Source organism: Solanum verrucosum, unplaced genomic scaffold, assembly GCF_900185275.1.
Source record: "Solanum verrucosum unplaced genomic scaffold, falcon-dt-bn FXZP01000102.1, whole genome shotgun sequence".
NCBI classification, from domain to species: domain Eukaryota; kingdom Viridiplantae; phylum Streptophyta; class Magnoliopsida; order Solanales; family Solanaceae; genus Solanum; species Solanum verrucosum.
The window spans coordinates 1178274-1205359 of NW_026019930.1; the positions used below are offsets into that span (position 1 = coordinate 1178274).

Genomic DNA, 27086 nt, shown 5'->3' on the forward strand with positions numbered 1-27086 from the left:
ATGTAAGTCACACAATTAGTTCTCATTCTAAAGATATATATTTCATTTATTCATTTCCTATTACTATTGCTTTCTCCACTTTTTGCCACGAAAGAAATGTTAATTAATTGGACTCCTTAGCAAATTGGAAAAGAGATTATCAAGCGCCAAATCATCTCTAATAAACTCACTTGCTTTAATTAATTATAGAAATATAATATTATCGAAGAGTGATCCACGTGATTATGACCTTTTTTTTCATCGATGTCGGATATTTATTTTAGCTTTCAATTATATTTGAATTTGCGTATTCCAATTTCCAGGATTCATTTCTTGAAGTAACACTTCTAATTAAATTTTTTCGATTTCCAAATACTTAAACTCGATACATCTGACTAAGAGTGAACACAATCTCAATGATCTCATCGCAACTCATATTGTTGTTCACGTGATCATGACTTATGGGTAACACATACTCATCCTTAGCAATTATTGCTATGCAATTAAATCAATTATTGCTATGACTTATAACATGTTGTCCACCAGTTCATAAATTATAGTAGTAATTTATATTTCAATCTCTAAGTCACGCATATTTCTTAATTTCCTAATTCATGGGGACTGGTACAGAGCTTATTTAATTTGATTTGGTCAAAAATGTACTACTACTACTACTAGAGTAATAACTCCAATCATAAGAGGATTAAAGTTTTTTGTATTTTATATATATGGACCTAAATTTTTTAATTAATAAACTTGTAGTACCATAATACAAATATTTTTTTTTAGTGATAATAAGTATGAATCTTCAATGAAATTGTTTTTTTTTCAATAAGAAATGACTAAATTATTGAATGCAACTTGCTTGAATAAAGGTATATAATTCGTATCTTCTATCTTCTTTCTTTAAATCTTCTATATTTTATTTCATAATTTTGGATGTTAAGTATCTTCGTAATAGAATATCCTAGATGCAATACTGCAGATCGATAAGATAATGATCTTCTATGATTTAATAAAATAATGTATTACCTTGTATTAAAGTTAGGTCAACGTAAAATGTTAATAGTGTTATCGCCAAGAAATGGAAATACATGACTTGCATAATTGCTCTTTTTTTTTTATCACTTGCATAATTACTATACCATATGCTAATTAGCGGTGGAATCTAGAAACATAAAATTAAAAAGTACTCTATTGTTTCAAATTATCTGATGTGTTCATCTTTTACACTTTTTAAAAAAGACATTACACGTTGATATTTATCATTGTTTAGTATATCAGTATGTTGTTTATTGTGTTACATGTTATATTTTCTTCACAGTCTCATTTTTCTTTATACATGAATTTGCTGCATCTATGCCAAGAATCTTTCGGAAACAATCTCTCTATCTCCACAAGAAATTAATAAGATTACATATATTCTACCCTCTCCAGACCCCACTTGTGAGATTCCATTAGATATGTTTTTATTGTTGTGAATCAAAAACATTTTTACTTTTGTTTTCGATGACTTGATGGTAAATAGATTAACAAATCCAAGTAACAAGAAGCTTGATTTAGGTGACCTAACTACCTCTTTATTTTTCTTTATTTATTGGAGGATAGGCACTCTTTAAAACCAAGAACATGCATTGACTAATACATGTTGGGCGATGATTAATTAGTTAATAGAAACTATTGGATAGAATGGGAATTTTTTAAGTGGCAAGTCCTTATTTGTCAATGTTCCAAAATTTCCTCTAAATGATGCTACTTAATTACGTATTTTGAAGAATTTTTATATGTATATATTGATTTTAAACCTTCTAATCAGTGGTTCAAAACTCACAAGAGTTATCTATAGAATTGACAATATAAGCATAAGGCATGAGAATAACGTGCTAATGTGTTGATATTTAACACACAGCACCATGTGAACTGAGGACCCTTGATGCTTCCTGCACCATGAAAACTACTTCATCACTTTCCTTTTTTAATGGTTGAGATTTTTCGTCTACGTCCAACTAATCCAAATTCACTAAGAAAATCCATTCATAAGGTAGTGAACCATTCTGAATGAAAGGTTCTTCATTCATCAAAAATTGTCCACGCACCAGATGTTAAGCACTGGGCGTGAGGTGGGGTGTTAAAGAATGACAAAAAGTCCCACATCGGTGGTTAATGAGATGGATGAGCTCCTTATAAGGCTTGAGCAATCCTCCTCCCTTTGAGCTAGCTTTTGGGGTGTGAGTTAGGCCGAAGACCTAATTTAACATCATGGTTCAATAATAATATTACAATTATTATTTGATTCTCATTAATGCATGAAAGATGAGATTTGTTTTCGATTTCTTACACTTTTTGTATTATTATTTAGTGGGTCCTTTTCAATATCATGATAGTTTCTCTTGAAAAAAAAAGGAATCAGTTTCTTTCTTCACTTAGTCCGATCCATGCACTATTGGTATAATCAAATTAAAAGGAAAGAATCAAGATATGAAGGTGACCTCTAATCTTTGTTTCTTTAAAGCTAAAACCTAACAACAAATAATATAATGGGTAAGTGGCCAACTTTGGCTAGCGTAGACTTCACTCTTTGAATCCAATAATTAAGTGGCCACCACCAATATTGGACACGAAAGAGATATAAAAACTATTTTAATCTGTTATAAAAGGATTTAGAGCGTAATTCACAACTCCAAAAATTAATTTACGAGGAAAGTATGATCCAACTTCATATACAAAAACCACACAGTGCATTTCTTTTTCATCAATTTGATATTCGACTCTTCAATACAATCGAGTTAATTAAATAATAATCACTATTATGGTGAACACTTAAAATTTAGCAGAAAAAACTCTAAGGTGATAACTTGAAGTTTTATTAATTTATGGAATTAAATTTTTTAACATAATATATTATTTTTAAAGACAAGTTGGAAAATGATGGGCAGGCTATATTTCTACAATTCTATTACTTTCCTACAAAGTCAGCCACAAAGGGTTCGTTTCCAGCGACAAGTTGGCACAATTGGCGACTGCCTTTATAAAGCGACTTTATTTTAGCGGAACATCTTTTTATTTTCTTGATGTTATAATGCCTATGTTTTTTTTCCTTCTAGAAACAACCAAATACTTGTTGTATAATGCAATCATCGATAAATTAACATTAATTTGATGTAAATATTAAATACAAAGTAAGTATTTAGACACCATTTGACAAATAGGTTACGGGTGGAATGCAGTAAATTGATTTTTGTAGTTTTCAATAAAAAAAAATTATATCTTATAATTTTTGTAAAAATAATTTTCATTTTCACCTAAGAGATCTAAAAAATTGACCATCTTCTTCGGTTTAAATGGTAATTGATAATAGAGTCTAGAGTCTATTACTTTTGTAGTCTCCAACTTGACAATGAAGCATATGCTATGCAATTAAGGTTATAATGCAAGATTAGCATAAAACTTGAGTTCAAGTTAAACATGGAAAATTCCATTTATGTTAAAAAGAAAGCAATACTTATCTACAATTAGAAAATTGTGGGTGGATTGTGAAGTGTAAATGAACTCCGTAATTAGATCTAATTAAATCGTAAACTACAAATTAGGACCTAATTTTCACATGTGGTGCTCCATTTATTACTAGTAATATTCATTTCCTTGTGTAATGAGGAGTAATATATTGGATATAGATGTCGGTGATCTATCATCCACACGTGCTTCTTTGTCATTAGCTATCTCCTATAATTTATTTAAATGAAAAGGGATAGAAAATTAAAGAGAGAAAATAATTATAATTTATAAATGCACTTTGGTTCCTTTATCACTCTTAATTCTCATGGTTACGTTTCTCGGGTAGTTAAATGGGTGAGTTGAATCAAAATAAGTTAAAATTGGGTCATAATTCAATTCGTGCTAAGTTTTAACTCAAATTTATTTTCTTATAATTTATTTGAGTACATGTCAGACTCTTTTTTTCCTAATATAATAGCTTTATAAAAAATATCAATTTAATTTTTCATTTTAAAAAAAATATTATGATGGATCAATTTGGACCGCCTATGATCCATGTAATCTTTTTAAACAAAATTTAATTATTTCTATTTTCAAATGCGCCTTTCTAGAACAACGTAACCTTTCTCAACCGGTGCGATAAATTCTTAGACATTTCTTACAATTTTTCTAATCTTCTACTCTTTTTCTTTTTACACTTAATATATTGTTGTCGAGTAAGTTTATTTTTTGCCAGTGCTTGTGATACCGCCTAAACTGGTGAGTAAATTATTCTATTTTGAAAAGATATATTTTGTTATACAGAATACATTTAAGGGAATAATTTTCTCAAAAAACACACTGTGAATTCTGTTTTTTATCAAATTCAATTTTTTGTTTGGTTACTATTTTATTGTTCTTTTGAATGAATACGGATTGAATAACAATTTTATCATCATTTGTCTTGGTTGACAGACTAATTTTGAAGGTAGTAGTAAATTTACAACGACAAAAAAAATATTGTTAGTGGAGGAATCAGTATACAATAATTGAATTAAAAAAATGTAATATACAATAATTGAATTAAAAAAATGTACTTAATTAGGTAACATTAGATTCTTTTAACTAATAAAAAAATACGGACTAGAATCTCAACCTTTTTTCCCTATAATTTATGGGAAAATACTGAAAGAACAGCTGGCAATGTACTATAATACAGCCGGCAATTTTTAATTTGACAGCAATAGATGATGTGGATCCCCTAAACCGCCAATCAGTCATTGTGCCTTCTCTCTTTGGCTCAAACCCCACCCACCCTACCTCCTCCCGGGGGCGGACCTAGAGGTTGCCCCTCTCAGAAAAAAATTATGTTGTATATTTAAGATATTTTTAAGAACTTCTATGTCTATATATTGATTTCGAACCTCCCAAATATAGGATTAAACATTGACTTACTGGTTAAGGGGTTCAAAACTTTTCTTGAGATTCCAAGTCCAAATATTAGGCACTACTTTTTTTTTTCCAACCCCCTTAACAGTAATTCTGGACCCGCCACTGCTGAGTCCTCCCCTACCCCGCTTCGTCACTACTTCCATATAGGGGTGCACATGACCGGGTTGGTTCGAATTTTTCAAATATCAAACCAAACCATTTGTGTCGAATTTTTAAATGTATAAATCAAACCAAACCAATAAAACTTGGATTTTTCAACCTCGGGTTTTTTTGGATTTTTCGATTTTTCGGGTTGTTTCGGTAAAGTATTCATACAAACATATAATTTACTTGTACTTCAAATATTTCTTTAGTCCTACCACAATACAACTATCTAAGGTGTTTCTTACAAAAAATAACACAATATGATACGATTAATGACACTAAAATATCGAACAGAAATAATAATAATAATAATAATGAAATCGCGTAAAACAAATATTTCAAATTAACAAGTCATAATGAAAATGATCATAATTTAAAAGTACTAAATCATGCTAAAGTAACTTTAATAAGTATTAGTTACATGACTAAATATTACAGGAAATTAAAATTAGATTATGTATTTTAATTGTCTAAATCGATGTAAAACTAAAGAATAAATATTCAATATTATTGTCATTCTTAGTGTTGAATTGATTTTCTCTTTGCATTAGTATTAATTTGATTTTGATTTAAGCTTTATTATAATTACCAACATTTGTGGACTATAATTTTATTGGACCATTCAGAATTCTAGGTTTCAAACTTGAAATAATATATTAAAAGATAAAAACTATGAAAAAGTATAAGAAATATTTAAAATTATATCAAAGTGAATATTTTTATGTATAAAATAAAATTTTAAAATTATATATATAATGTCGGGTTGGTTTGATCTCGGGTTGATTTTTTTTTAGTTAAAACCAAACCAACCCAAATATAGTAGAATTTTTTTTCAATACCAAACCACTAGTTGATTTTTTTTTTTTTGATTTGACTCGATTTACGATTTGATTCGATTTTGTACACCCATGCTTCCATATATGCTTCAAAATCTCTCAAAAACAAACATTTTCTTTTTTTGTGGAACACAAAATAAACTATCACTTTTGTCTCTTTCTCTCTAGTTTGATGTCAATCTATGTATTAAATTCATTGATTTTCTGAGTCCAATTGAAATTTGAGATAGAGAAAGTGTTGAAGTTTTCGTAATTTTTTTCCTTTATGGATACGTATATTGTTCATGAGGTAAAAAGCAAGGAGGAAGGCCAGTGGGAGAAGGAAAATTAGAGAAGGATTCCGTATAAGTTGTGTAAACATCAAATCTGAATTAAGCAGAAGAAAAAGGAACAATTATAATTTTTGCAAACTTCTCTGCATAAATTTTCATCTTCGTTTCCGTATTTGCTTGGTAAGTGTATTGATTTTGGATGTAGGTTATTTATGAACTGTTTTGAGCTCGGATTTTGTTATTGAGAATTTGGATTAATTTTTGATTTCGCGTTGAAATTCGTTCCCAGATTGACGAATAACGATGTCGATAATCAGTGAATCAGTTATGATGAAAGCGGCTGAAGCACAAACAGTAAAAGCAAAACTTACAGTGCCGATGGAGGTTGATTTCGCCAAATGCGAGTGCTGTGGTTTGACGGAGGAATGTACTCTGTCGTATATAGAAACAATCCGGCAGCGGTACCAAGGGAATTGGATTTGTGGATTGTGTGCGGAGGCTATCAAGGACGAGATCATTCGATGTGAGATGTTGATTACTGCTGAAGAGGCATTGAATCGTCATCTGAATTTCTGTAAGAATTTCAGTTCGTCTCGTCCGCCTTTGAATCCGACTGTTCACTTAATCGATGCAATGAGGCAGATTTTGAGGCGGAGTTTTGAATCTCCGAAATTGCTTAGGTCGATGTCTAGTAGTCCGGCGGAGAATAGCGGAGAGATGAAGCACACGGTGATTGTTCGATCGGAAAGTTGTATCCCTGCAATTTCTTTGGTGGATTCGAGTTCGTTTCATGCTATGGGATTGGATGGAGGTTGTGAATGAAACAAAACAGAGCAAATCTGCAGTTTGTTTTATGGAATGGAATAGTTGTAGCTCTAAATTAACTGTTGGTCATGCTTTTCAATTGTTATATTTACTACTTGTCCAACAGATTTTTGCAGTTTTGATTAGCTTTCCTTATGTATCCTGTAAATATTTATTTATGCGAAACCATCTTTTAGCTAAGCTATAATCTTGCCTCTCTTGAAATTTGTGTGGTTCTAATGTATAAAGGAGTTGTGCCGATGCAACAATGAGGAGGCGTGAGAGATGGGCATAGCACATGTTCAAGTTTACTGAGGACACGACCTAGATAAGAAGGTTTGATATATAACCCTTGATAGAAAGGTTTGAAGGTGGAGGATTATGGTAGAAGGTTACCAGGTAGGCCCGTGTTGTAGTACCTTTTTGTAGGAGAGACTGAGCTAGTCCTCTCTTCTTCTTGTCTCTTTATTAGTACTTGCATAGTATCTTTTAGTTCGTGTTCTATTGTTACCTATTGCTTCATTGACTGTGTTTATCATGCCACTTTGCTCCGGGTTAAGATATGCATACACCCTATTTTCTCTGAACCTTCACTTGTGAGAATACACCATATATATTGTTGTAATCTTGGTTCTACTAGAACATGTGCTGAGGTTCTTGTTCTGATGAAGAGAATCTCAATCTTTTATTTCTAAACTTCAAATCAGTCAAATACCGTCATATAAATTGGGAATCGGAACAGTAGTTGTCTTATTATGTTATACAAGTGGAGTACTAGAGTATGCCTAGGACACTGGTTTCCATGCCTACATTCTCTGGGACCAACGAGGACCATTTTTCCTGCTACTTCCCCTACATAGTTAAATGAGAATATAGTACATCTTGATAACCTACACATCACCTAAAACTGGTTTTTTGGCCCATCCTTTTTTCTTCTGTCCTGATGGTCACCAAACTTCAACTGTAATTCAACCAACTCAATCATGTTCTCGTCGTGTTCCAAGTTACTACAGGGGAAAGTTGGTACAAAGAATCCTCATTCTTAATGATTATGTCACAGATGAACTTTGTTCTGGTCCTGGTTTCTTTACTTAAGCTCTGTGAGACCGAACAATAGTATACTTATAATATACACTACGACTTTAATCACTAATTCATTAGAGCAATGAAATATAGTACACTTATCTACAAAAGAGAAAAGTACGCGTGGTAATGAAGTATGTCTTGTTTAGAGCAATAAAATAGTCCTCATACTACATTTTTTTCGAGTCTGGTTGATTGTCATTAGATTAGTATACTCAACTAATTTCACTAGCGCACGTCAGAACCAGGGCGACCTATGAGAGGGAAGTTGTTCTACATCTCGATGTCTGAAATATTACAGATGTGTTTACCCAATCCACGTAAATATAACTTCAGGATTTCGGGTGAAAATGGAACTACTTAAACCTGGAAATGGCAGAGTTGTTTATATCAATGTTTTTAAAGAGAGTGTTCAAATAAGAAACTCCTCTGCAGAGTACTTATCGACATATTGATGCTAAATAATTGCTCATCCGAAAAATTCATAACCTCATTTCAGGCGATAAACCTTAAAGAGTACTTATCAATTTTGCGAAATCACTTGTTCACATTAGCTTGATTTGCGAAGCAGTTAACTATATATAAGTCAATCTCATCGTATTATTGCTTGGTAACAATGACCATGATCGAAAAGCACAAATGTCCCCTCAAAATCATACAAATCAGTAATTTAGACACTGAAATCTGAATTCTTCCTCCCCTCAAAACTGTTCTCTGCATTTGTTTTTATTACAAAAAAATATATAGTTGAGTCGTGTTATTTGCTCTGCATTTTGAGTTCGCTGAAGTTGTGTAAATTGAATTATCACTTTTACAGAATAAATTTCTGCTCTATCCTGGGAGAAACTAATGTGTAAAGATGAAATTTCTTCACGAGTCAGAACTACACACAAACAAATTGTGAGCTCCAAAAAAGAAGTTTTCTACTGCTCCAAATTAAAGCTGAGATGACCAAGTCGAATGACCTAATTAAATAGGTAGGTAATAAGTAAGCTTAAATTTAACAATTTTCCTAGTATATATTAATCACAGACATCAAAAAAAATTAAAAATTTATTTCTTTTGTTCTACTTTAATTTAATAAGTGTATATTTTTTCTCAAAAAAATTAAAAATTTATTTTTTTTGTTCTACTTTAATTTAATCAGTGTATATTTTTTCCCAAAAAAATTTAAAATTTATTTCTTTTGTTCTACTTTTAAAAAAAAATTAATTTATTTTTTTTTGTTCTACTTTAATTTAATTAGTGTATCAATTTTTTGAAATTATGAAATCCGTTTTAGCTGTGACTTTTATTTTTAAAGTCATATTCTATAGTTATTGCTTTATTATTTTGAATTTCGATAATGTCTATTTATATCTTGTAACTACTTTGAGTAAAAACTCAATGATCGATGACGAAAAATACTTAAAGTATGGACCTCTTCACATTAAATTTGCGCAAACAAAAATAATTAATAACTTAAATATCTAAAAATCATATTAAAATTTAATCACCTTTCTAAATTTAACCTATATCACATAAATAAAAATAAAAAAAATACTAAGATATTAGACCCGTGCTAGCACGGGCACCTGTGTAAGCAGCCTCCTCTCCGTCAACATGTATGCTATTTGGAATTGATATGGAACTTGAGGCTATTTCGGTCATTTCATGCTTTTTTCAAAGCTAATAATACTTTGTTTTTCTAGACACAGCCACTTCTTAGATCTTTGCTTGGACAATTAGACCCTTTGTTTTGTAATCATGTTTATATGCCATAATAATTGCTTTATCATGGAACCACTCCATTGCTTTCTTCATGTGTTTAATTACCTCTGTTACCTTTGATTTCCGTTTTAATTTATTTGCTTTATTTTTATTTTTTTTAATTTGTTTTATATATTTCAGAACTATATAAATAATATTATATATTATAATAATTAATAAGTTAAAATATTTAAAAGACATAAAATGGGACCGAGAAAGTAATATATATTATTCGAGAATGACAAAAAGAATTACCATAAATCGCAATAATTATTAACTTAAAATATTTAAAAGACATATAAAAAAATTGTTGAACTCTCAAAATTTTATCAGTCACATAAATTGGAATATAGAAAGTAACATATGTTATTTAAAAAATTACATAAAAAGTACTATAAATTACAATAATTAATAACTTAAAATATCTATAAGACAACAAAAAAAAGGCTAATTTTTATACTGCTTCTGTCACATAATTGGGTTTGGGATGATTTTTTTAAAAAAATCTAGATTATACATTATAAAATAACCAAAAAAATTGAGATAATATATTTTTTTAATAATAACCAATCAAACCGTCCCATTGACACCCCTAATATTATCTCTACTCTATTATTTTACTTAAATTTAGAAAGATATGTTTCATTTCTAATCAATCTACTACATTTATTTGCTAGTTGAAATTAAAATTAAAAGGACAATACATTAGCTCACTTATGAGCAAAATATATTATAACAATCTTGGGTATCTCCAACCCAATCCTTTATTTTACTCTCCAAATATAGAGTTCTCTATTTTTTCGGACAACCAATTCCAATCCAATTCTCTATTTTACTCTCTAAAAATGAATATTTTTCTCTCCCCTCAATATTATATTATTATTTCTATTTCATTCTTATTTTCTTATTTCATAATATAAATTCTTTATTTCTTTTTTTCCCAAATAATTACTTTATATAATTTTTAATGTGATATAAAATTATTTTTTATTCTAAATTTTTAAATAACATAAATTGCAAGAAAATATAATATAATACATAAATTAGGGGACAAATTCGAATAAAAGTGACATACAATTACATAAACACTCAATTTTCAAAATTATTACGTTGCTCCCATAAATGCTCTATTAATGCATTACGGAGTTCAAAATGAGCATTTTGGTCCTCAATTTTTTTATGTCTAGCTAAAAATTGTTCAAACCGGAGATTTTCATCTATCACCATTTCTATAGTTGAAGTTGGAGCCTCTACGGCATCTTGAATTGGTGCATTGAGATCACGTTCATCCTCAATTATCATGTTGTGTAGTATAATACATGTAGTCATTTATCATGTAGCACTTCCTTTCTCCAAAAATGTGACGGTCCTGCAATAATTGCAAAACGTGATTGCAAAACTCTGAATGCACGTTCAACATCTTTTCGGCACAATTCTTGTTTCATCGCGAAATATTTCTTTTGTTGGGAATGAGGATCACGAATAGTTTGAACAATTGTAGACCATTTAGGATATATATCATCAGCTAAATAATAACCCATATCATATACCATCACAATGCAGTCACAACCACAATCACAACAATTCTCAGAATCATATCCTAATTTTTTTCCCGAATAGTGCTAAATCTGGAAACGACCTACCGGATTTCTAAATTATTGTTGTGATCAATTAATTATTATGTTATGTATTGTATTTTATCTTGTATTTAAAATATTATGTTATGTATTATATTGTATTGCTATCTTGTATTTAAATTATTGTGTTATGTATTGTATTGTTATATAGATAAAAGAAAAAATGACTAAGTTTTCCGAAAAATCGATTAACTTATGATTTAAGAGAAATCGAATTTCCAAAAGGATAGAGTCGCCACTTAATTTTTAATAAAAAATCAAGAAAAAAAGTTTAAGGTTTTCAAAAGATTTAAACAGATAAAATCAACTGAAAAATAAAAGGGTTCGAAGTCCAATGTACATTCTGAGAAGGTGTTAGGCCCTCGAAATGTCCGCTAACTTGCGGTTGACCGACGATTTGACTTAAAAATGACTTTGACTATTTTTAAAATTTTAACTAAGTAAAAGAAACATCATGACTTTGACTAATTTTGAAATTTTAACTAAGTAAAAGAACTCATTTATTTTGACTTTTTTGAAATTTTAACTAAGTAAAAGAACTCGTTTATTTTAACTATTTAAAAAAAAATTTAACTAAGTAAAAGAAATCGTTTATTTTAACTTATTTTTTTAAATTACTATTATTATTTTTATCATTTTTGTTTTTTATTATTGTCATTTATTTATCTTAAGGGAAAATGAACCAATGGGGAATTTTTCTAAAGGAAAATAATTTAATGACAAGGCTAATATTAAAATAAAAATAAAAATTAAGTAGTAAAATATATATATACTTTAATTCGAAAGTAAAATGAAATGACCATTCTTGGGGAATTTAATTAGATTAAACCATAAGATAATCAAAACATTAGTCATATACAATAAAATGAATGGGAGCAAAGGGAAGGCGTGTTGAATTTGGGCTTTCGGCCCAAATTCTTAAATCTGCAAAAAATAATAATAATAATAAATAAATAAAAAAAAAATAAACAAATAATAATAATAACTCATTGGGCCTTTGGCCCTTTTTCCATCTCATTGGTCATGATATACACCAAGTGTATATTGATGTATACACCGTATATACCGCTGATTCTTGAACTCCCGATCCTGTATTTTTATTCGAATTTCATATTTTTGTATTTTTCACCTGCTCTCTCGTATTTTTGAACCTGTATAATGTTTTTTTCGACTGTATACCCATGTATACAGCTGTATACAAGCTGTATTTCAGCTTGTTTTCGAGTTTCTGGAACATGAAAATTCAACTTCCAGCCCGTATTGTCAATTTCCAACCTGTACGTCTGTTTCCTTAACATGCCCTGATAGCTGACTCGAGAAATATGCATATTGGGCCTTCGTGGCCCGATAGGAAAATGCGAGGAGAAGAGATAGACTCCATGAGGACTTAGGAGAGATATTTCACATGAAAAGAACACATGGATAAAAGTTAGCAACTACTCACAAGGATAAGACAAACAAAAATAACCACACGAGATTCGATTGATCTGAACTCAACCTTGAACGAAGTTCAATTAACAGTAACTAATAAGAACAATATTTATAACACTCAAAGGCAATGAAAGTCATGTAAATTCAGATTTAACAAAGTCAAATTTCAAAGCAAAAAAAAAAAAACCCATTTACTATTGATTTGTGAACAAAAGCAACTTTTCCGGGAAACCCATTTACTTCCTCAAAACATATAACAATATTGAAGGATGAGCCATTACAAGTATTGAAATAATTATTCATTCAAATTAAAATAATCAAGTGAAGGTACAGTAGTAACTTAGCTAAGGTGAAGAACAAACAATGCCACATAGTTAGCCAATAAAACATCACATACTTTAGTCTAATCAACTTTATTTAATGAAATCTAACAATACTAATTTATCATGTCAAAATGGACGAATGTTGGAGGCTATAGCAAATCCAATCTTTTTAAACAAAGGAAAAGAAAACTAGTAGGGACTTTACTGGATCATTTAAAGGGAAATGAAATATAACTGTAAGTAATTAAAGCCAAGCTAGCATATTTCTTAAGCCAACATGTTGCACACAAGCACCAATATACATGGACAAATATATAATGCAAAGAGAGGGGCATAGATGGGAAGAGATACCACGTAAAGGACTGAAATAGGCGACAAGCAAATATCGGTACAGTCATCTTCAGGTTTAGACAAAAGATAAGAGAGCTACTGCTATTTTAACTAGCAACAATATGCTGGAAAATCGAGATCACATGTAAAAGGTGATTCTGAATTTCGAGACTGAACCACAACTCTCACAACTCATCAATTGAGATAATAGCGAAATAAGAAAACTATAACAAAAAAACATTAACTCGGGAGAGGGGAAAACACCAAACTTTAGCGAAACAGAGGCAGACAATAGCCCTGGACTCTTAAGAGAGTTTCATCGCTGATTCACAGCCAACAGGGGATCGAAAAACATTTCGGAAAAAAATGTTAACATATAAATTGCTCACACGGCTGAGAGTCAAACGAGCAACACATTGCGAGTGAAATAGGTTCAAAGCGAAATGAGTATTACCTTAAAAGAGGCAGCGAACTAGGGTCGAGATGAGCTGGAACGAAAGAGCTTCCACCACCACGTGAGGTTCCGACGAGCCTTGCTAGCAGTGGGTAGAAAATAATAATAATAATAATAATATATATATATATATATATATATATATATTGCTTATCTTCAACTAGTGACTCTTTCTGTATATATATATTTTGCCTGTATATATATATATTGCTTATCTTTTGCAACTAGTGACTCTTCCTGTATATATATATTTTGCCTGAGTACATGTGTTTCTCAAACTCTATTCTCTCCTAATTTTCTTAATTTTTTCCTCCTCTCCTCTACAGTGAATAGATACAATTATTTATAAGGGAAATTAGGTTGGAAAAAAATGGAGGGAAAAATGGATCCAATCCGGATTGGAATCAAGGCCCGATAATTCAAACTTCAAAAAAACTTTCACCATTGAAGGCAAGCATGCTTTTTATGAAATTTCAACCCAATCCGGAAGAGGAAAGAGCGAGACGAACGGTCGGGATCGATTCAACGTCCTTGGCGAGCTACGTTGCATGATCCCACAGCTGCAAGGATGATCCTTTGCTGAAAATGGTGCTGGAATCGTTGGAATCAAATTTGTTGCGTCTGGAATGAGGAAGACGCCAGGGTACTGTTTTAGGTATTGTTGTACGTATTGCTAAGTATTGTTGGTGTACAGCTGGTGGGTCTTTTTTTTTTGAATTGTTGCTGTATGTAATGTTGGTATTATTGTTGTATTGAATTGGAAATATAGGTGGGCCAAGGGTAATTGATTTTGTTGTATGTGTGTAATGTTGGGTTACTAGAGGGGCATGGCCCGTGCCTAGCACGGGCCCAACATTTATAATATTAATGGTGGATGTTTACATGCATCATCATTTGGAGGTGTAAGGTAGGAATTAAATTAAAAGAAAAATGAAAAAGTAGCACATGATAAACATAGAGCTAATATTACGATAAAGATATAATATTAATGCAGATGTATGCCAAATAAGTAGATAAAAGTTTACCTTTGAGAATACCTTCATTGGAACAAAATAACGTAAACAGTGACAAATAAACGATCGTAAAGAATTTTAGATACAACTTGTAAAATTATCCTTCCTTGCAATTCACAAATCAATCATTGTAAAGTAGTCATGGAAATTACACAACTAATGTTTTCACAATTTATCTAGGTTGATCAAGCATTTTAAGAGTTTTTGAGACCGAACCCTCAACATATTGAAGCATATCTCCCTAGAAAATGAAAAGTTAAGAAGATTAAAAGGACGACTCCATTAATACACTTCTAAAAATTCCCTGCATGAAATATGCACAAGTAGTCCTCAAGCAACACTGTTTTTCAAGAAAGGATAATGATCACCTGTGGAAAGAATAAAAGTCAGAAGATCAAATACCATCTAAACAGAAAAATTCAATACAAAAAACCAAACATCCCCATGTAAAACTACAATCTCGATTAGAGGAACAACCCAATTCAGGCTCAGAAGTCGGAACTACTATATTAACTATCCAAAGGAAAAGTTAAGCCATTAAATAATATGGCATACTATTAACAGTTGATTGTTTACTCAAATTTCCAGCAATTAAAAAAACATAGTACCTCTTCTTTTTCATTCAGCAACTATCTGTTAACTTGTAGAATGATGGAATCACACTTGAAAACCAATGAATTTCAAATATGAAGTTTTACATGTTCAGCCTGTCATAACTCATATATACGACACCAATTTCCAGAAAAAGGTCTACCAATATTTTCAAATTGTATCCACCTAGTAAGGAGTAATTTTTCACGCTTAAGTTATATAAGCACTAAAATGTATTGGTTAAACAATTGCCCTCACATTCCAGCCGAAAAGTAGGAATCATGAACATTTAAATTTCATGGATTCAACCTTTAGGTTCTTACGACAGAAAATATTACACTTTAAAATTACACATGGTCATGTATATATCGTCTCGAAAATAATCGATATAACTAAACCCATCAAACTCTTGCTTTATCTGCACTTTGTCTAGACATCAAATTTAATGAATTTAGCCGTACATGTAAATATTAATATCATAAGCATCAACCAAATGAATCATAGAGTTGTAATACTAATAATTTATTTGTGCAAATCAAATTTCTAGATAACAAATGAGAGAGCACTTACATATGAATAGAAGTGCAACCATACTTGAGAGGCAAAAACTTTATTTAGCGCCAGACGTGTTGATACCTGTAATTTCTAATGAACAAAGTACAAGCACCTGATCCAAAAAAAAATTGTACAATGAAGTAATTTTATGTAATTCAACCAAGAACACACAAATCTAACAGCAAAGGAACGAAAAAAGATTAACTGCCATGAAATTGTTGGTGGGGTGGGGTTGGGGGGGGAGCTTACATCTATTAGTTTTAGAAAAAGCTCCACCAAATATGCTCATTCTTCAACTTGATCACCTCTGTCAATAACAACAATAACATACCCAGTATAGTTCCACAACTTGATTGGCTTTGTCAAATAGAGATATATTTGTTTTCATTCCATACTTAAGGATCCAAATTAATCAGAAGGAAAAAACAGCAAGTAAGAAATTGAATTATCTTTCGTGAACTGTTTAAATAACAAAATTTACTGAAGTAGTTCTTGCATATAGATCAAGTATTGACCATAATTTTCCAGTGAGTTGCAGAGACTCGCACACAAAGGGAGAATCGTGTTCATCCATGTTATTACGGACATACAGGCAAACAAAGTTGTGAACTTTCACTATGCTTTTGTGTCATTAATTTTTAAATACACTTCTTCTTGTTCTTTTAGTAATCTTGACCGAAGAGCTGCTTTAATTTTGAAAGCTTTTCATTCATTGAAAAATATCTATATTTTTAATAAATAGAGGTATCAATATCTCAAATAATAAGATAATTCTTGTATTAGTGATGTGGCTTTTCAATTATGTGATTTTGAGTTAAACCACTAGTTCTAAACTTTTTAATATAGGTTAATTCTCTTGAAAAAATAATTGAGATGACACAGGAGGTCGGGGTATAAAACTCAAAGAATTGTTAACATGACAAACTACCAGCAAGACAATTAAGGAACATAATAACAAAAGAGCTATGAGCATAATGAGAGTATAATTCTCCCCCGAACTTCCAATAAACTTGATTTATCTAGAACAAACACAAAAACAAAGAAAAATCCACAAACATAGTAACTGAAGATTATCCCAAGATAGAGTAAGGTAACAAAATGCATAATGATGACTCGAGAACTATAAATAAGAGAGAACAAAGAACTCTGACCTGCATATTTCAGTAAATATTTCGTCAGGTATAACAAAACTAAAGTCCAAAAGGAGTCATTAAGATTATTTGCTAAGGAGACCTACGACTGGGAGGGTTCTCTATTGGTTAACCCGTTGTACTAATGTTTAGATTGCAAATGAATTATCTTACATGTACAATCTAAGACAAATTTAGGAGACGAATATGATAGAAGCTCAAGTATAGTCTAGTTGGTAAATATAGATAAGAAGATAAAATAAATTGGATAGTAGAATAATCACTTACCTTTATTTGTCCATAATGTGCACGATAACTTGGATATTGAGTAGGTTAGCAGCAACCTAGTATCTCACGGACCGAATTGCAAGCAGTGCTAAATTTACATGTGACACAGATTGCAACAAACTATTGATATCCTCACGGATGGTTTATTGGAAAAAAAAGAAGGTATCAACAGTAAAAAAAAAATAGAGTTGAAAGTTATATACTCTCACTTTGAGCTATATTAGTAATCAAACCTGATAAAACCTGAAACCTTAGGATAGTCGTCTTGAAACTTGAACATTGCATATGTAGCTATGTTTCTGTCAAGCTAACTGCATGGGCACAAGGGAACTTTCCTTAAAAGCCTAGAATACACCAACCTGACCAATAGTGACAATAATGGTATTCCTCTTGAGCTCCTTAAGAAGTTGGACGTGGAATTTAGGAAAAAAAAGAAAAGTGAAAACTTAGAGGACGATGATCCATAAAGCTCCAAATTTCATAACAAAATTTGATGACTCAATGAATGGCTAATATTGTCTTAAATTGAAAAGAACTTAGGGATAAACAATAATCATGAATAAAGAAAGCTTACAAAATAGTTGTATGTTTTCTTCTTCACAGCAGACTGTAAATTACCAAGATCTTTTTGAGTTTTGTCGTGAAGCCAATTTCAATTTTACTTTGAGAATTGCGACCCCATTTTCCATATGCAGGGGTATATCTTTACAAAACAATAGTTATAATCAAGGTAAATAGCTTAGTCTTTTAAAATGTTTAGAAGAATTAGTCATTTCCCCTTCAATTGAGGCTAACATACGATATTATTCTTAGGTTGACAAATTTACTTCAAAAGAAGACATGATTTAGTTAGTAGTTTAGAGAGCTTTGTGTTGGATTCTATAATTAACACTGAAACAACATGCTTTTAAAAAAAAAAAAAAGTAGTGAAGCAATATATTTGAAACCTCTCTAAGTAAATAAAAATTATATTCCTAGTGAAATAAAATTCAGACAACATCCAACTGAATGACATTTGGGATGATAAAAAAATAACCACATTCTTACATTAGCTAGATTGTAATTATGTCTGAAAGAATTTAACAAATCATACAAAATCCTCACATTAGCTGGGGTAATTATGTCTGAAAGAAGAGAACTGATTTTTACTCAATATCACCATATAACATGTAAAGTACCTACCATATCCAACTGAGTTTTTTCTGTTCGGAATTTTCCAATTCCTTCCCCACTCACCTACTTTAAACATAGAGGCACAAGTAGTTGTTTGTGTAGTTGCGGAAGCATGTCCTCCGAAATGGTGGAAGATAAAGTAATGTAAACGATAGTAAATCAATTTATGTATGCAGGTATACCTATATATACACAGAAGCAACATTATATGAAAATTTAACTTTTCTGACCGTTGTCTCTAGTTAACGAAGGATCAGAAGTTGGAAGCGCACTTTGATATTCGTCATGACCCTGAACTTGTGATGAGGACAGTGTATTATTTGAATTCTGCAAGAGTCGCCCTTTTTTATTATTCAGCTGTTTTAGCTTTCTGTTGCGATAGAAATAGTTGGTTTCTTTCTGGTGATATTTGTGCATATCTAGTACGACATAGCATATTTCTATGTGCAAGTTGTTGTTCCTTCGTGTTTTCAAGTTCAGGGGCGCATCAACATTGTTTTTGAACTTGTAACACCACAAAAAGAGAAAGCAAGTTCCAATAAAGTCGACAGAAATCCTATAATACCAACAGGTTTTTCGTTCATTTTTTCTGTTTCGAGAAATCACCAAAGAACAATTGAAACAACAGGTGCATTACTCTATTTTCATAAATATACATATATGAAACAATAGTATCTCATTTAGTTAACAAATCTCGAAGTATTCATGGAAGTGTAATAAGCTTATTGCAAAACATGTCATGTTCCTTCATCTGACACAATAATAGGAAAGGAGAATAGTAAAATTTCAGAACTTTTATCAATGAGACACAACCAAAAAACTTTACCTTTACTTATTCGATGATACCTTCTTCATTCTATGGAGGTGTGTGATGATGTCGTTTCAAATTTCCACTTTCACGTATGACGTAGAACTCCAGGATCAATTAAAATTTCAGAACTTGGTGCTCGGAATTTAAATTGATATTTCATCTCTAATAAAATATAAGAACAGAGAAATTATACTACTCTCTAGAATCCAGAACCAAGAGTATTTTGTAAATGCACCAAAGGGGAAGATACATTGAAGGAAGAAGATTAAGAAAAGGGAAGAACCAGTAAGGAAAACAATAGTATTATTTTGTTCTTTCAACTATATTATCAAAAACTATTGGCCTATCAGTATGACAATTATGCACTTAATAAACAAGTCAATAGAATATCCAAAAAGAAACTATAATTCAAAATAAACATTGGACTGTGCATTTATGAGCAGTGAAAAATATTACAATTTTGAAAGTCAGAACAACTACATAGACATATGAATTTCTCCTTTAACATGATGCAATTAGGCAATGAAAAACGCATAAAAATTTATATAACATGCGTATAAGAAGAAATTCTTCTCATAAAACATCAACTTCTAAAAATTAGCTACTAAATAATAAAGCAAGCTTTTAGAATCAAAACTAATAATCAAAATAGCATATTTGCACGCCACACACATGTTAAACAAAAACCATAACAAAATTTTGAAAATTGAAAGCAGAGAAGTGCAAATACAAAAGATTTTGAAAGCTGCTCCGAATTAAAGTAAATGCTCTAAGTTTGGAACTTCTCAAAATGAAAAAAGGGGAAACAAGAAGAAATTTACAGTATACCAGTTGAGAGGTCTTTGCTAATATGTGATAAAATATTTTTTTTCGTTGTACCTCTTTTAATTGGATTTGTCATTGCCAAATTGAGATGGGTTTACAGTCTTGTGCATAGGAGATGAAGAACTGGATTCAACATAGGAATTTTGTCCATGCAACATACCTACAACCACATACCAACAAAGCAGCAAAAATTGAAAGCAATATCAAAATAATCGAACATAAAATCAAACAAGCAGAACCCAAAATCCCCAAAAAAAAAAACCAAAGCTTACGGCGTCCAGTAGATCCCAGTGTAACAAAGTTTAACCAAAATTCCTGGAGGAAGATGATGTGAAAGCAAAGAAAAAAAATAAGAGACCAAGAAAGCAAAGTGAAAGAGGAAAATAGGACAGAAAGCCGGAGAAGGAAAAAGGGAAGCTTCAGGAAGAAGAGAGATTGCAGAGTAGAAAGAACTTTGAAAGCCTTCGGTATTCTCGTCGTTGGCAGGGAAAAAGAGGCCTATACACGTGCTAAACAAATAGGCCCACAAAAGATAAAAGTACTGAATAGCCAATGAAATAGGTACACATTTCTAGTACAATACTTAGCTGCAGCGTTCGTCCTAGTTGGTGTACAATTAGTACTACCTTTAGTACAATGAAAAGATGCAGTGTTGGTCCTTTCTAAGTCCTACTTCTAAATAAGGGTAATGTACTGCATAGTATTGTGGAAGAAGGAAGTGGGTTGGGAATGGAATTGGGCCGAAAATTATTTAGAAAATAGCCCAAAACTTGGTCTCAAATGGGTTTAAGATGGGTAAGGAAATATAATTATAACCAATTGAAGTTAAAAACTTAGCCGATTTGAATTTAATTGGTGAATTCGGCCAAAATTTAAATAAGATGAATTAGTACAAATTAATTAATGAGCTTCTTAATTTTAACAAAATAAAATAATCAACTTGATTATAAACTATATTATTTAAAATATAAACTCCTAAACTAATTAACCAAATATTTGAGTGGAACTAAAATCTTTTTTGAGGCGATTTTTGAATATTAATAAAAGATATATATTATTTAAAACTCACAAAGTAGCAAATCTATTTAAAATAACTTACGAACTATATTTTATATATATATATCTATTTATTTATTTGAAATTTTATAAAACTAATTATTTTATCATTTGAAATTGAAGAAGTTCGATGATTAATTTATAATGTGGAGATCCAAAATTGGGTGCCAACAGTTAAACCAATTTCTCGATTAATTAACGAATTTCCTTTTGGTTGATTCTGATAGATTTGCAAGACATTGTACCAAATAATATTCTATAGTAAATATTTCGTTCTTACTTGATTAAACAGAACATATATACACAATTGGAAAAACACTATTCTTATGAATATTTATTATCAAAATCTTTTCAGAAAATTGTTTATACTACTTATTCCATCTATATATTTATCAACCCCCAATAAACTCCACTTGCAGTTAAGGGGTTGAAGTCTCTGCGGATTTATGCGGATTTATGTGAGTTTACCCCGTAACTATCCCATCTAGGGGTGGTAATTGGGTGGATTGAATTAAATTTGGACGGGTCAAACTGAGTCAAAACCCAATTCAATTTAAATTTGTTTGGGCCACAATGGATTGAGTAACGGATCATAATCCAACCCAGTCAATTTTTACTAAGTTTTACTAGCTTTATTTATTATTTTATAAGTTTTTAGTACCGAATAAAATTATTATTTTTTAATTATAACTATATACAACATATAAAATAAAAAATATTTTGACAAGATATCTCAAAAATCAATTTGGGTACATATCAACCCAATTTTTAATGGGTTGAAAACTTGAAATGGGTTGGATTGAGATGAATTGAGCTAACAAATGGGCGAGTCAATAACCAATCCAAACCTAAATGAGTTGAATCGAATTGGACAAATTGAACTTGATTTTGACACCCCTAGCCCCAATTCCGCACCATTTGCCATCCCTAGATGTAAGATTAACGTTTTTACTATAGCACTCCTACTTATCAGCACTTCAATTATTGCAAAAGAAAAGCATGAACGAAATGGTGGTTGGGATAAAGTTTTAATGACTGTAATTTTTGGACATCCAAGTTTAAAATATGAATATTCATTAAATGAATGGGTAGGTGAAATCAAATATGCAACTTTGCATGTGGATGAAATTAGGAATATATTCATTGAAAATGACAAACATCATAAAATGACAAACATTGTGGTGTTAATTTGGAAAGTTACTACTTTGTCTTAAAAACTTATGAAATAGAAGAATAATTTTATTATATCATTCTTTGAATATAATAAATACAGTGTTTTGAAAAATGTAATAAATAAATTATTATAATTAATAATAAAGATAAATTAAGAATTAAAAGTAAAATTATGAATTCATTGATTTAATAAAGTGAACAAGTATTGTTGGATATTCCGAAATAGTATAGTAGATAACTATTAATGGACGGAGAGAATACTCTCTATGTCCCTAATTACTTGTCCATATTTCTTTTTTTAGTTATCCCTAATTATTTGTTTATTTTGACAAATTAAGAAAGGACAAAAAATCTTTTACCTATTATACCCTTAATTATTATTTTGAAAAATGTAGAACTTATTGAAAATCTTAAAATTTTAATTCTTACGCTTCATAATTAATAGATGTAAAATGATAAATTCACTATGTCAAAGTGAACAAGTAATTAGAGATAAAGGAATTAATGATTATATTAAGGTGTCCCTTCGAAGACATCTGAAAAACGATAAAACTGGGAAACTACGGGAAGATTACACTATTAAAGACAAAAAAGAAATATTTTCTAATTTTCCCAAGAGATAACATGGGGACACATTAAAAAAACATCGAGTTCCAAATTAAAATTTATGGATTCAAATATTTTAGTCATTTTCTGCTCATCACACTCAACAATCAACACTATGCATTGGAGCATGGACAAAAGTCATGGGTTGCGTGTACTATTTGTAATTAGAGAAGCTTCTTGCAAGAAACAAATAAGAGTTGTAGATAAGAGTTATACTTATCTACAAGATTCCAATAAAAAAAATTCTATTTTGTATTACTTTATTTTTATATTTTTAAAATATTTCAAATTGTTAATTCTGTGACCTATAGTGTATCCTTTATTTTATGTAGTTCTAACCTTGAAGATTGTGAGTGCATTTGATATAAAGAAAAATCAATGTGGAATACAATTAGTAGAGTTTGTTTTCGCTATTTTTATCGGGGTGTTTATTTTTAAAAGGGCATAATACATAAATATGACCATTAGCTTGGCTTCAACAGACAATTATGTCCTCCAACTTTGAGTGTGCAAAAGTAGACACTTAAACTTGTATAAAATTGAACAAGTAGACACACATGTCCAACATGGCATAGTCCATGTAGGACGCTACGTATGACAAAATTGTCATGTAGGGTGCCATGTAGGACGAATGAGCCAACTTGCTCAATTTTATACAAGTTTAAGTGTCTACTTGTGCACACCCAAAGTTAAATGTCATAGTTGTCAACTGACGCCAAGTTAATGATTATGTTTATGTATTATGCCTTTTAAAAAACTTGTTTTTCTATAGTAAATTATTTTTGACCAACGAATCATGAAAAGATTGAAAAAACAATCTTCAAGCTAATCTTTAACGAATGAATATACTATCAAAATATAAAATGTTTAACTTTCGAAATTCAAATTATGTCATATAAATTAGGATGGAGAAATTATGAACGATCACCTAGCCCATATTTTGTTCTTAGGGGGATTTGTTTATCCATTATAAAAATATCTGGGTCGGTATTCTAAATTAATGAAAAGTAAATCAATCAGTACCTTCAACGTGGCCCATTAAGGCCCATCCAATTGGCTACTTCCACTTTTCTTTATATCTCATATTCCGGCGACATTTCCCCGATAATATTCTGCTCCGGTAGGCGGTCTACAATGGCGAAAATCTCCGTTCTTTCTAGTATATTTTTCATTATCTCTTTCTGCCTAACTCCGGTGGCCATATCCGTCCAATCCGACGGCCATGAAACCTTCATCATTCACGTAGCCAAATCCGACAAACCCCATGTCTTTTCCACTCATCACCATTGGTACTCTTCCATCGTCCGATCTATTTCTCCGCCCTCTCACCACCGTTCTAAAATCCTCTACACCTATGAACGCGCCGCAGTGGGTTTCTCCGCCCGTCTTACCGCTGGGCAGGCTGATCAGCTCCGCCGTGTTCCTGGTGTTATCTCTGTCATTCCTGACCAAGTCCGGTATCTCCACACCACCCATACCCCCACCTTCTTAAAACTTGCTGACTCCTTCGGTCTCTGGCCTGACTCGGACTACGCCGATGATGTCATTGTTGGGGTTCTGGATACGGGTATTTGGCCGGAAAGACCGAGCTTTTCCGATGAGGGGTTATCTCCGGTTCCCGCAGGTTGGAAAGGGAAATGCGTGACTGGACCGGGTTTTCCGCGAAGTTCATGTAATCGGAAAATTATTGGTGCTCGGATGTTTTACAAAGGGTATGAAGCTTCACATGGTCCAATGGACGAATCAAAAGAAGCGAAATCACCGAGAGATACTGAAGGTCATGGAACACATACAGCATCAACTGCAGCTGGTTCATTGGTAGCAAATGCAAGTTTTTACCAATTTGCTAAAGGTGAAGCTAGAGGAATGGCGATTAAAGCTAGAATAGCTGCTTACAAGATTTGTTGGAAAGATGGTTGCTTTGATTCCGATATACTGGCTGCCATGGATCAAGCTGTTGCTGATGGTGTTCATGTGATTTCACTTTCCGTCGGAGCTAACGGATATGCTCCACATTACCTCCGTGACTCCATCGCCATCGGAGCTTTTGGTGCCTCCGAACATGGGGTCCTCGTCTCATGCTCAGCTGGAAATTCCGGTCCCGGCCCTTACACAGCAGTGAACATTGCCCCGTGGATCCTTACAGTTGGTGCTTCAACCATAGACCGAGAGTTTCCAGCTGATGTTATTCTAGGAGACGATAGAGTATTTGGTGGCGTTTCCTTATACTCCGGCAATTCCTTAACCGATTCCAAATTTCCCGTGGTTTATTCCGGTGATTGTGGTAGCAAATACTGTTATCCAGGAAAGCTGGACCATAAAAAAGTCGCCGGTAAAATTGTCCTCTGCGACAGAGGAGGCAACGCTAGAGTTGAAAAAGGAAGTGCAGTGAAGCTGGCAGGTGGGGTAGGGATGATACTAGCTAATTTAGCTGATTCCGGTGAAGAACTCGTTGCAGATTCACATCTTCTCCCGGCGACAATGGTCGGTCAAAAAGCCGGAGACAAAATAAGAGAATACGTCACGTCTGATACATCACCAACAGCTACAATCGTATTCAAAGGAACCGTGATCGGAAATTCACCAGCGGCGCCGCGTGTGGCGGCGTTCTCAAGCCGCGGACCGAATCATTTAACGCCGGAGATTCTTAAACCGGATGTTATTGCACCCGGCGTCAACATTTTAGCCGGTTGGACCGGAGCTAATGGTCCAACCGATTTAGCAATTGACCCGAGAAGAGTGGAATTTAATATTATTTCAGGGACTTCCATGTCGTGTCCTCACGTTAGTGGATTAGCTGCTTTACTTAGAAGGTCCCACTCAAAGTGGACCCCAGCAGCCATAAAGTCAGCACTCATGACAACAGCTTATAATTTGGACAATTCAGGTAAGATATTTACTGATCTTGCCACTGGTGAAGAGTCAACACCTTTTGTTCATGGATCCGGGCATGTGGATCCGAACCGAGCATTGGATCCGGGTTTGGTTTACGATATTGAAACCAGTGACTACGTGAACTTCCTATGCACCATTGGCTATGACGGCGACGATATCGCGGTGTTTGTGAGAGATTCTTCTCGGGTGAATTGTAGTGAACGGAGTTTGGCTACTCCGGGAGATCTGAATTACCCGTCGTTCTCCGTTGATTTTACCAGTGATAGTAACGGTGTGGTGAAATACAAGCGTGTGGTGAAGAATGTAGGGGGGGATTCAAATGCTGTGTATGAAGTGAAGGTGAATGCACCTTCAGCTGTGGAGGTGAGTGTGTCGCCGGCGAAGCTTGTTTTCAGTGAGGAAACTAATAGTTTGTCATATGAGATTAGTTTTACGAGTAAAAGAAGTGAAGATATTATGGTGAAGGGGATTCAATCTGCGTTTGGATCGATTGAATGGAGTGATGGGATTCACAGTGTGAGAAGTCCGATCGCAGTGCGTTGGCGATTCCAATCTGCTGTGTCCATGTGAGTAGTTGGATCATTGTGACTGAGGAACTATTATGCTTTATTGAAGACAAATAAATTGGACTGATGGCAAACTGGAAGAGGAAAATACCATTGACGTTTTATTTGGTTTCGCTTTCTTTACATTTTTTTCTTTTCTTGTTTTGGATGTTTTTCAGATTGATGTACGTATGAATGAAGCATGTCAAATTGTTCCAGAGTTATTGCCAAGCCTAGTTATTGACTTCATTAAGTTAAATAAGTACATTGACTCTAATCTTTAACTAATTACAAATTCTGTAGTCTTAAAACCAGTGATAACAGTCTCTATATATAACTTATATAAGGCTGGGTAAAATAACAATGGCTGAAGAGCAGCATGTCAACAGTTCTAATTGACAGGGATGTTTTCTATTGGCCTTTTTTATTTATATTAAAGGATTGAATGACATAATCG

General features: G+C 32.2%; 3 protein-coding genes across 3 annotated transcripts in view; 2 read left to right on the forward strand and 1 right to left on the reverse strand.

The window, feature by feature from the left end:
• Positions 1–27086, reverse strand: part of LOC125829551 (uncharacterized) — a 123427-nt gene that overhangs the window by 92820 nt on the left and 3521 nt on the right. The gene's annotated exons all lie outside the window — the stretch shown is intronic.
• Positions 6031–7237, forward strand: LOC125829498 (uncharacterized). The gene is made up of 2 exons (XM_049508717.1): positions 6031–6337; positions 6447–7237. The coding sequence occupies exon 2, from the start codon at positions 6461–6463 to the stop codon at positions 6977–6979; it is 519 nt and encodes a 172-aa protein (XP_049364674.1). The 5' UTR covers positions 6031–6337; positions 6447–6460; the 3' UTR covers positions 6980–7237.
• On the forward strand, positions 24194–26852 carry LOC125829335 (subtilisin-like protease SBT1.4). The gene has a single exon (XM_049508574.1). The coding sequence runs from the start codon at positions 24324–24326 to the stop codon at positions 26652–26654; it is 2331 nt and encodes a 776-aa protein (XP_049364531.1). The 5' UTR covers positions 24194–24323; the 3' UTR covers positions 26655–26852.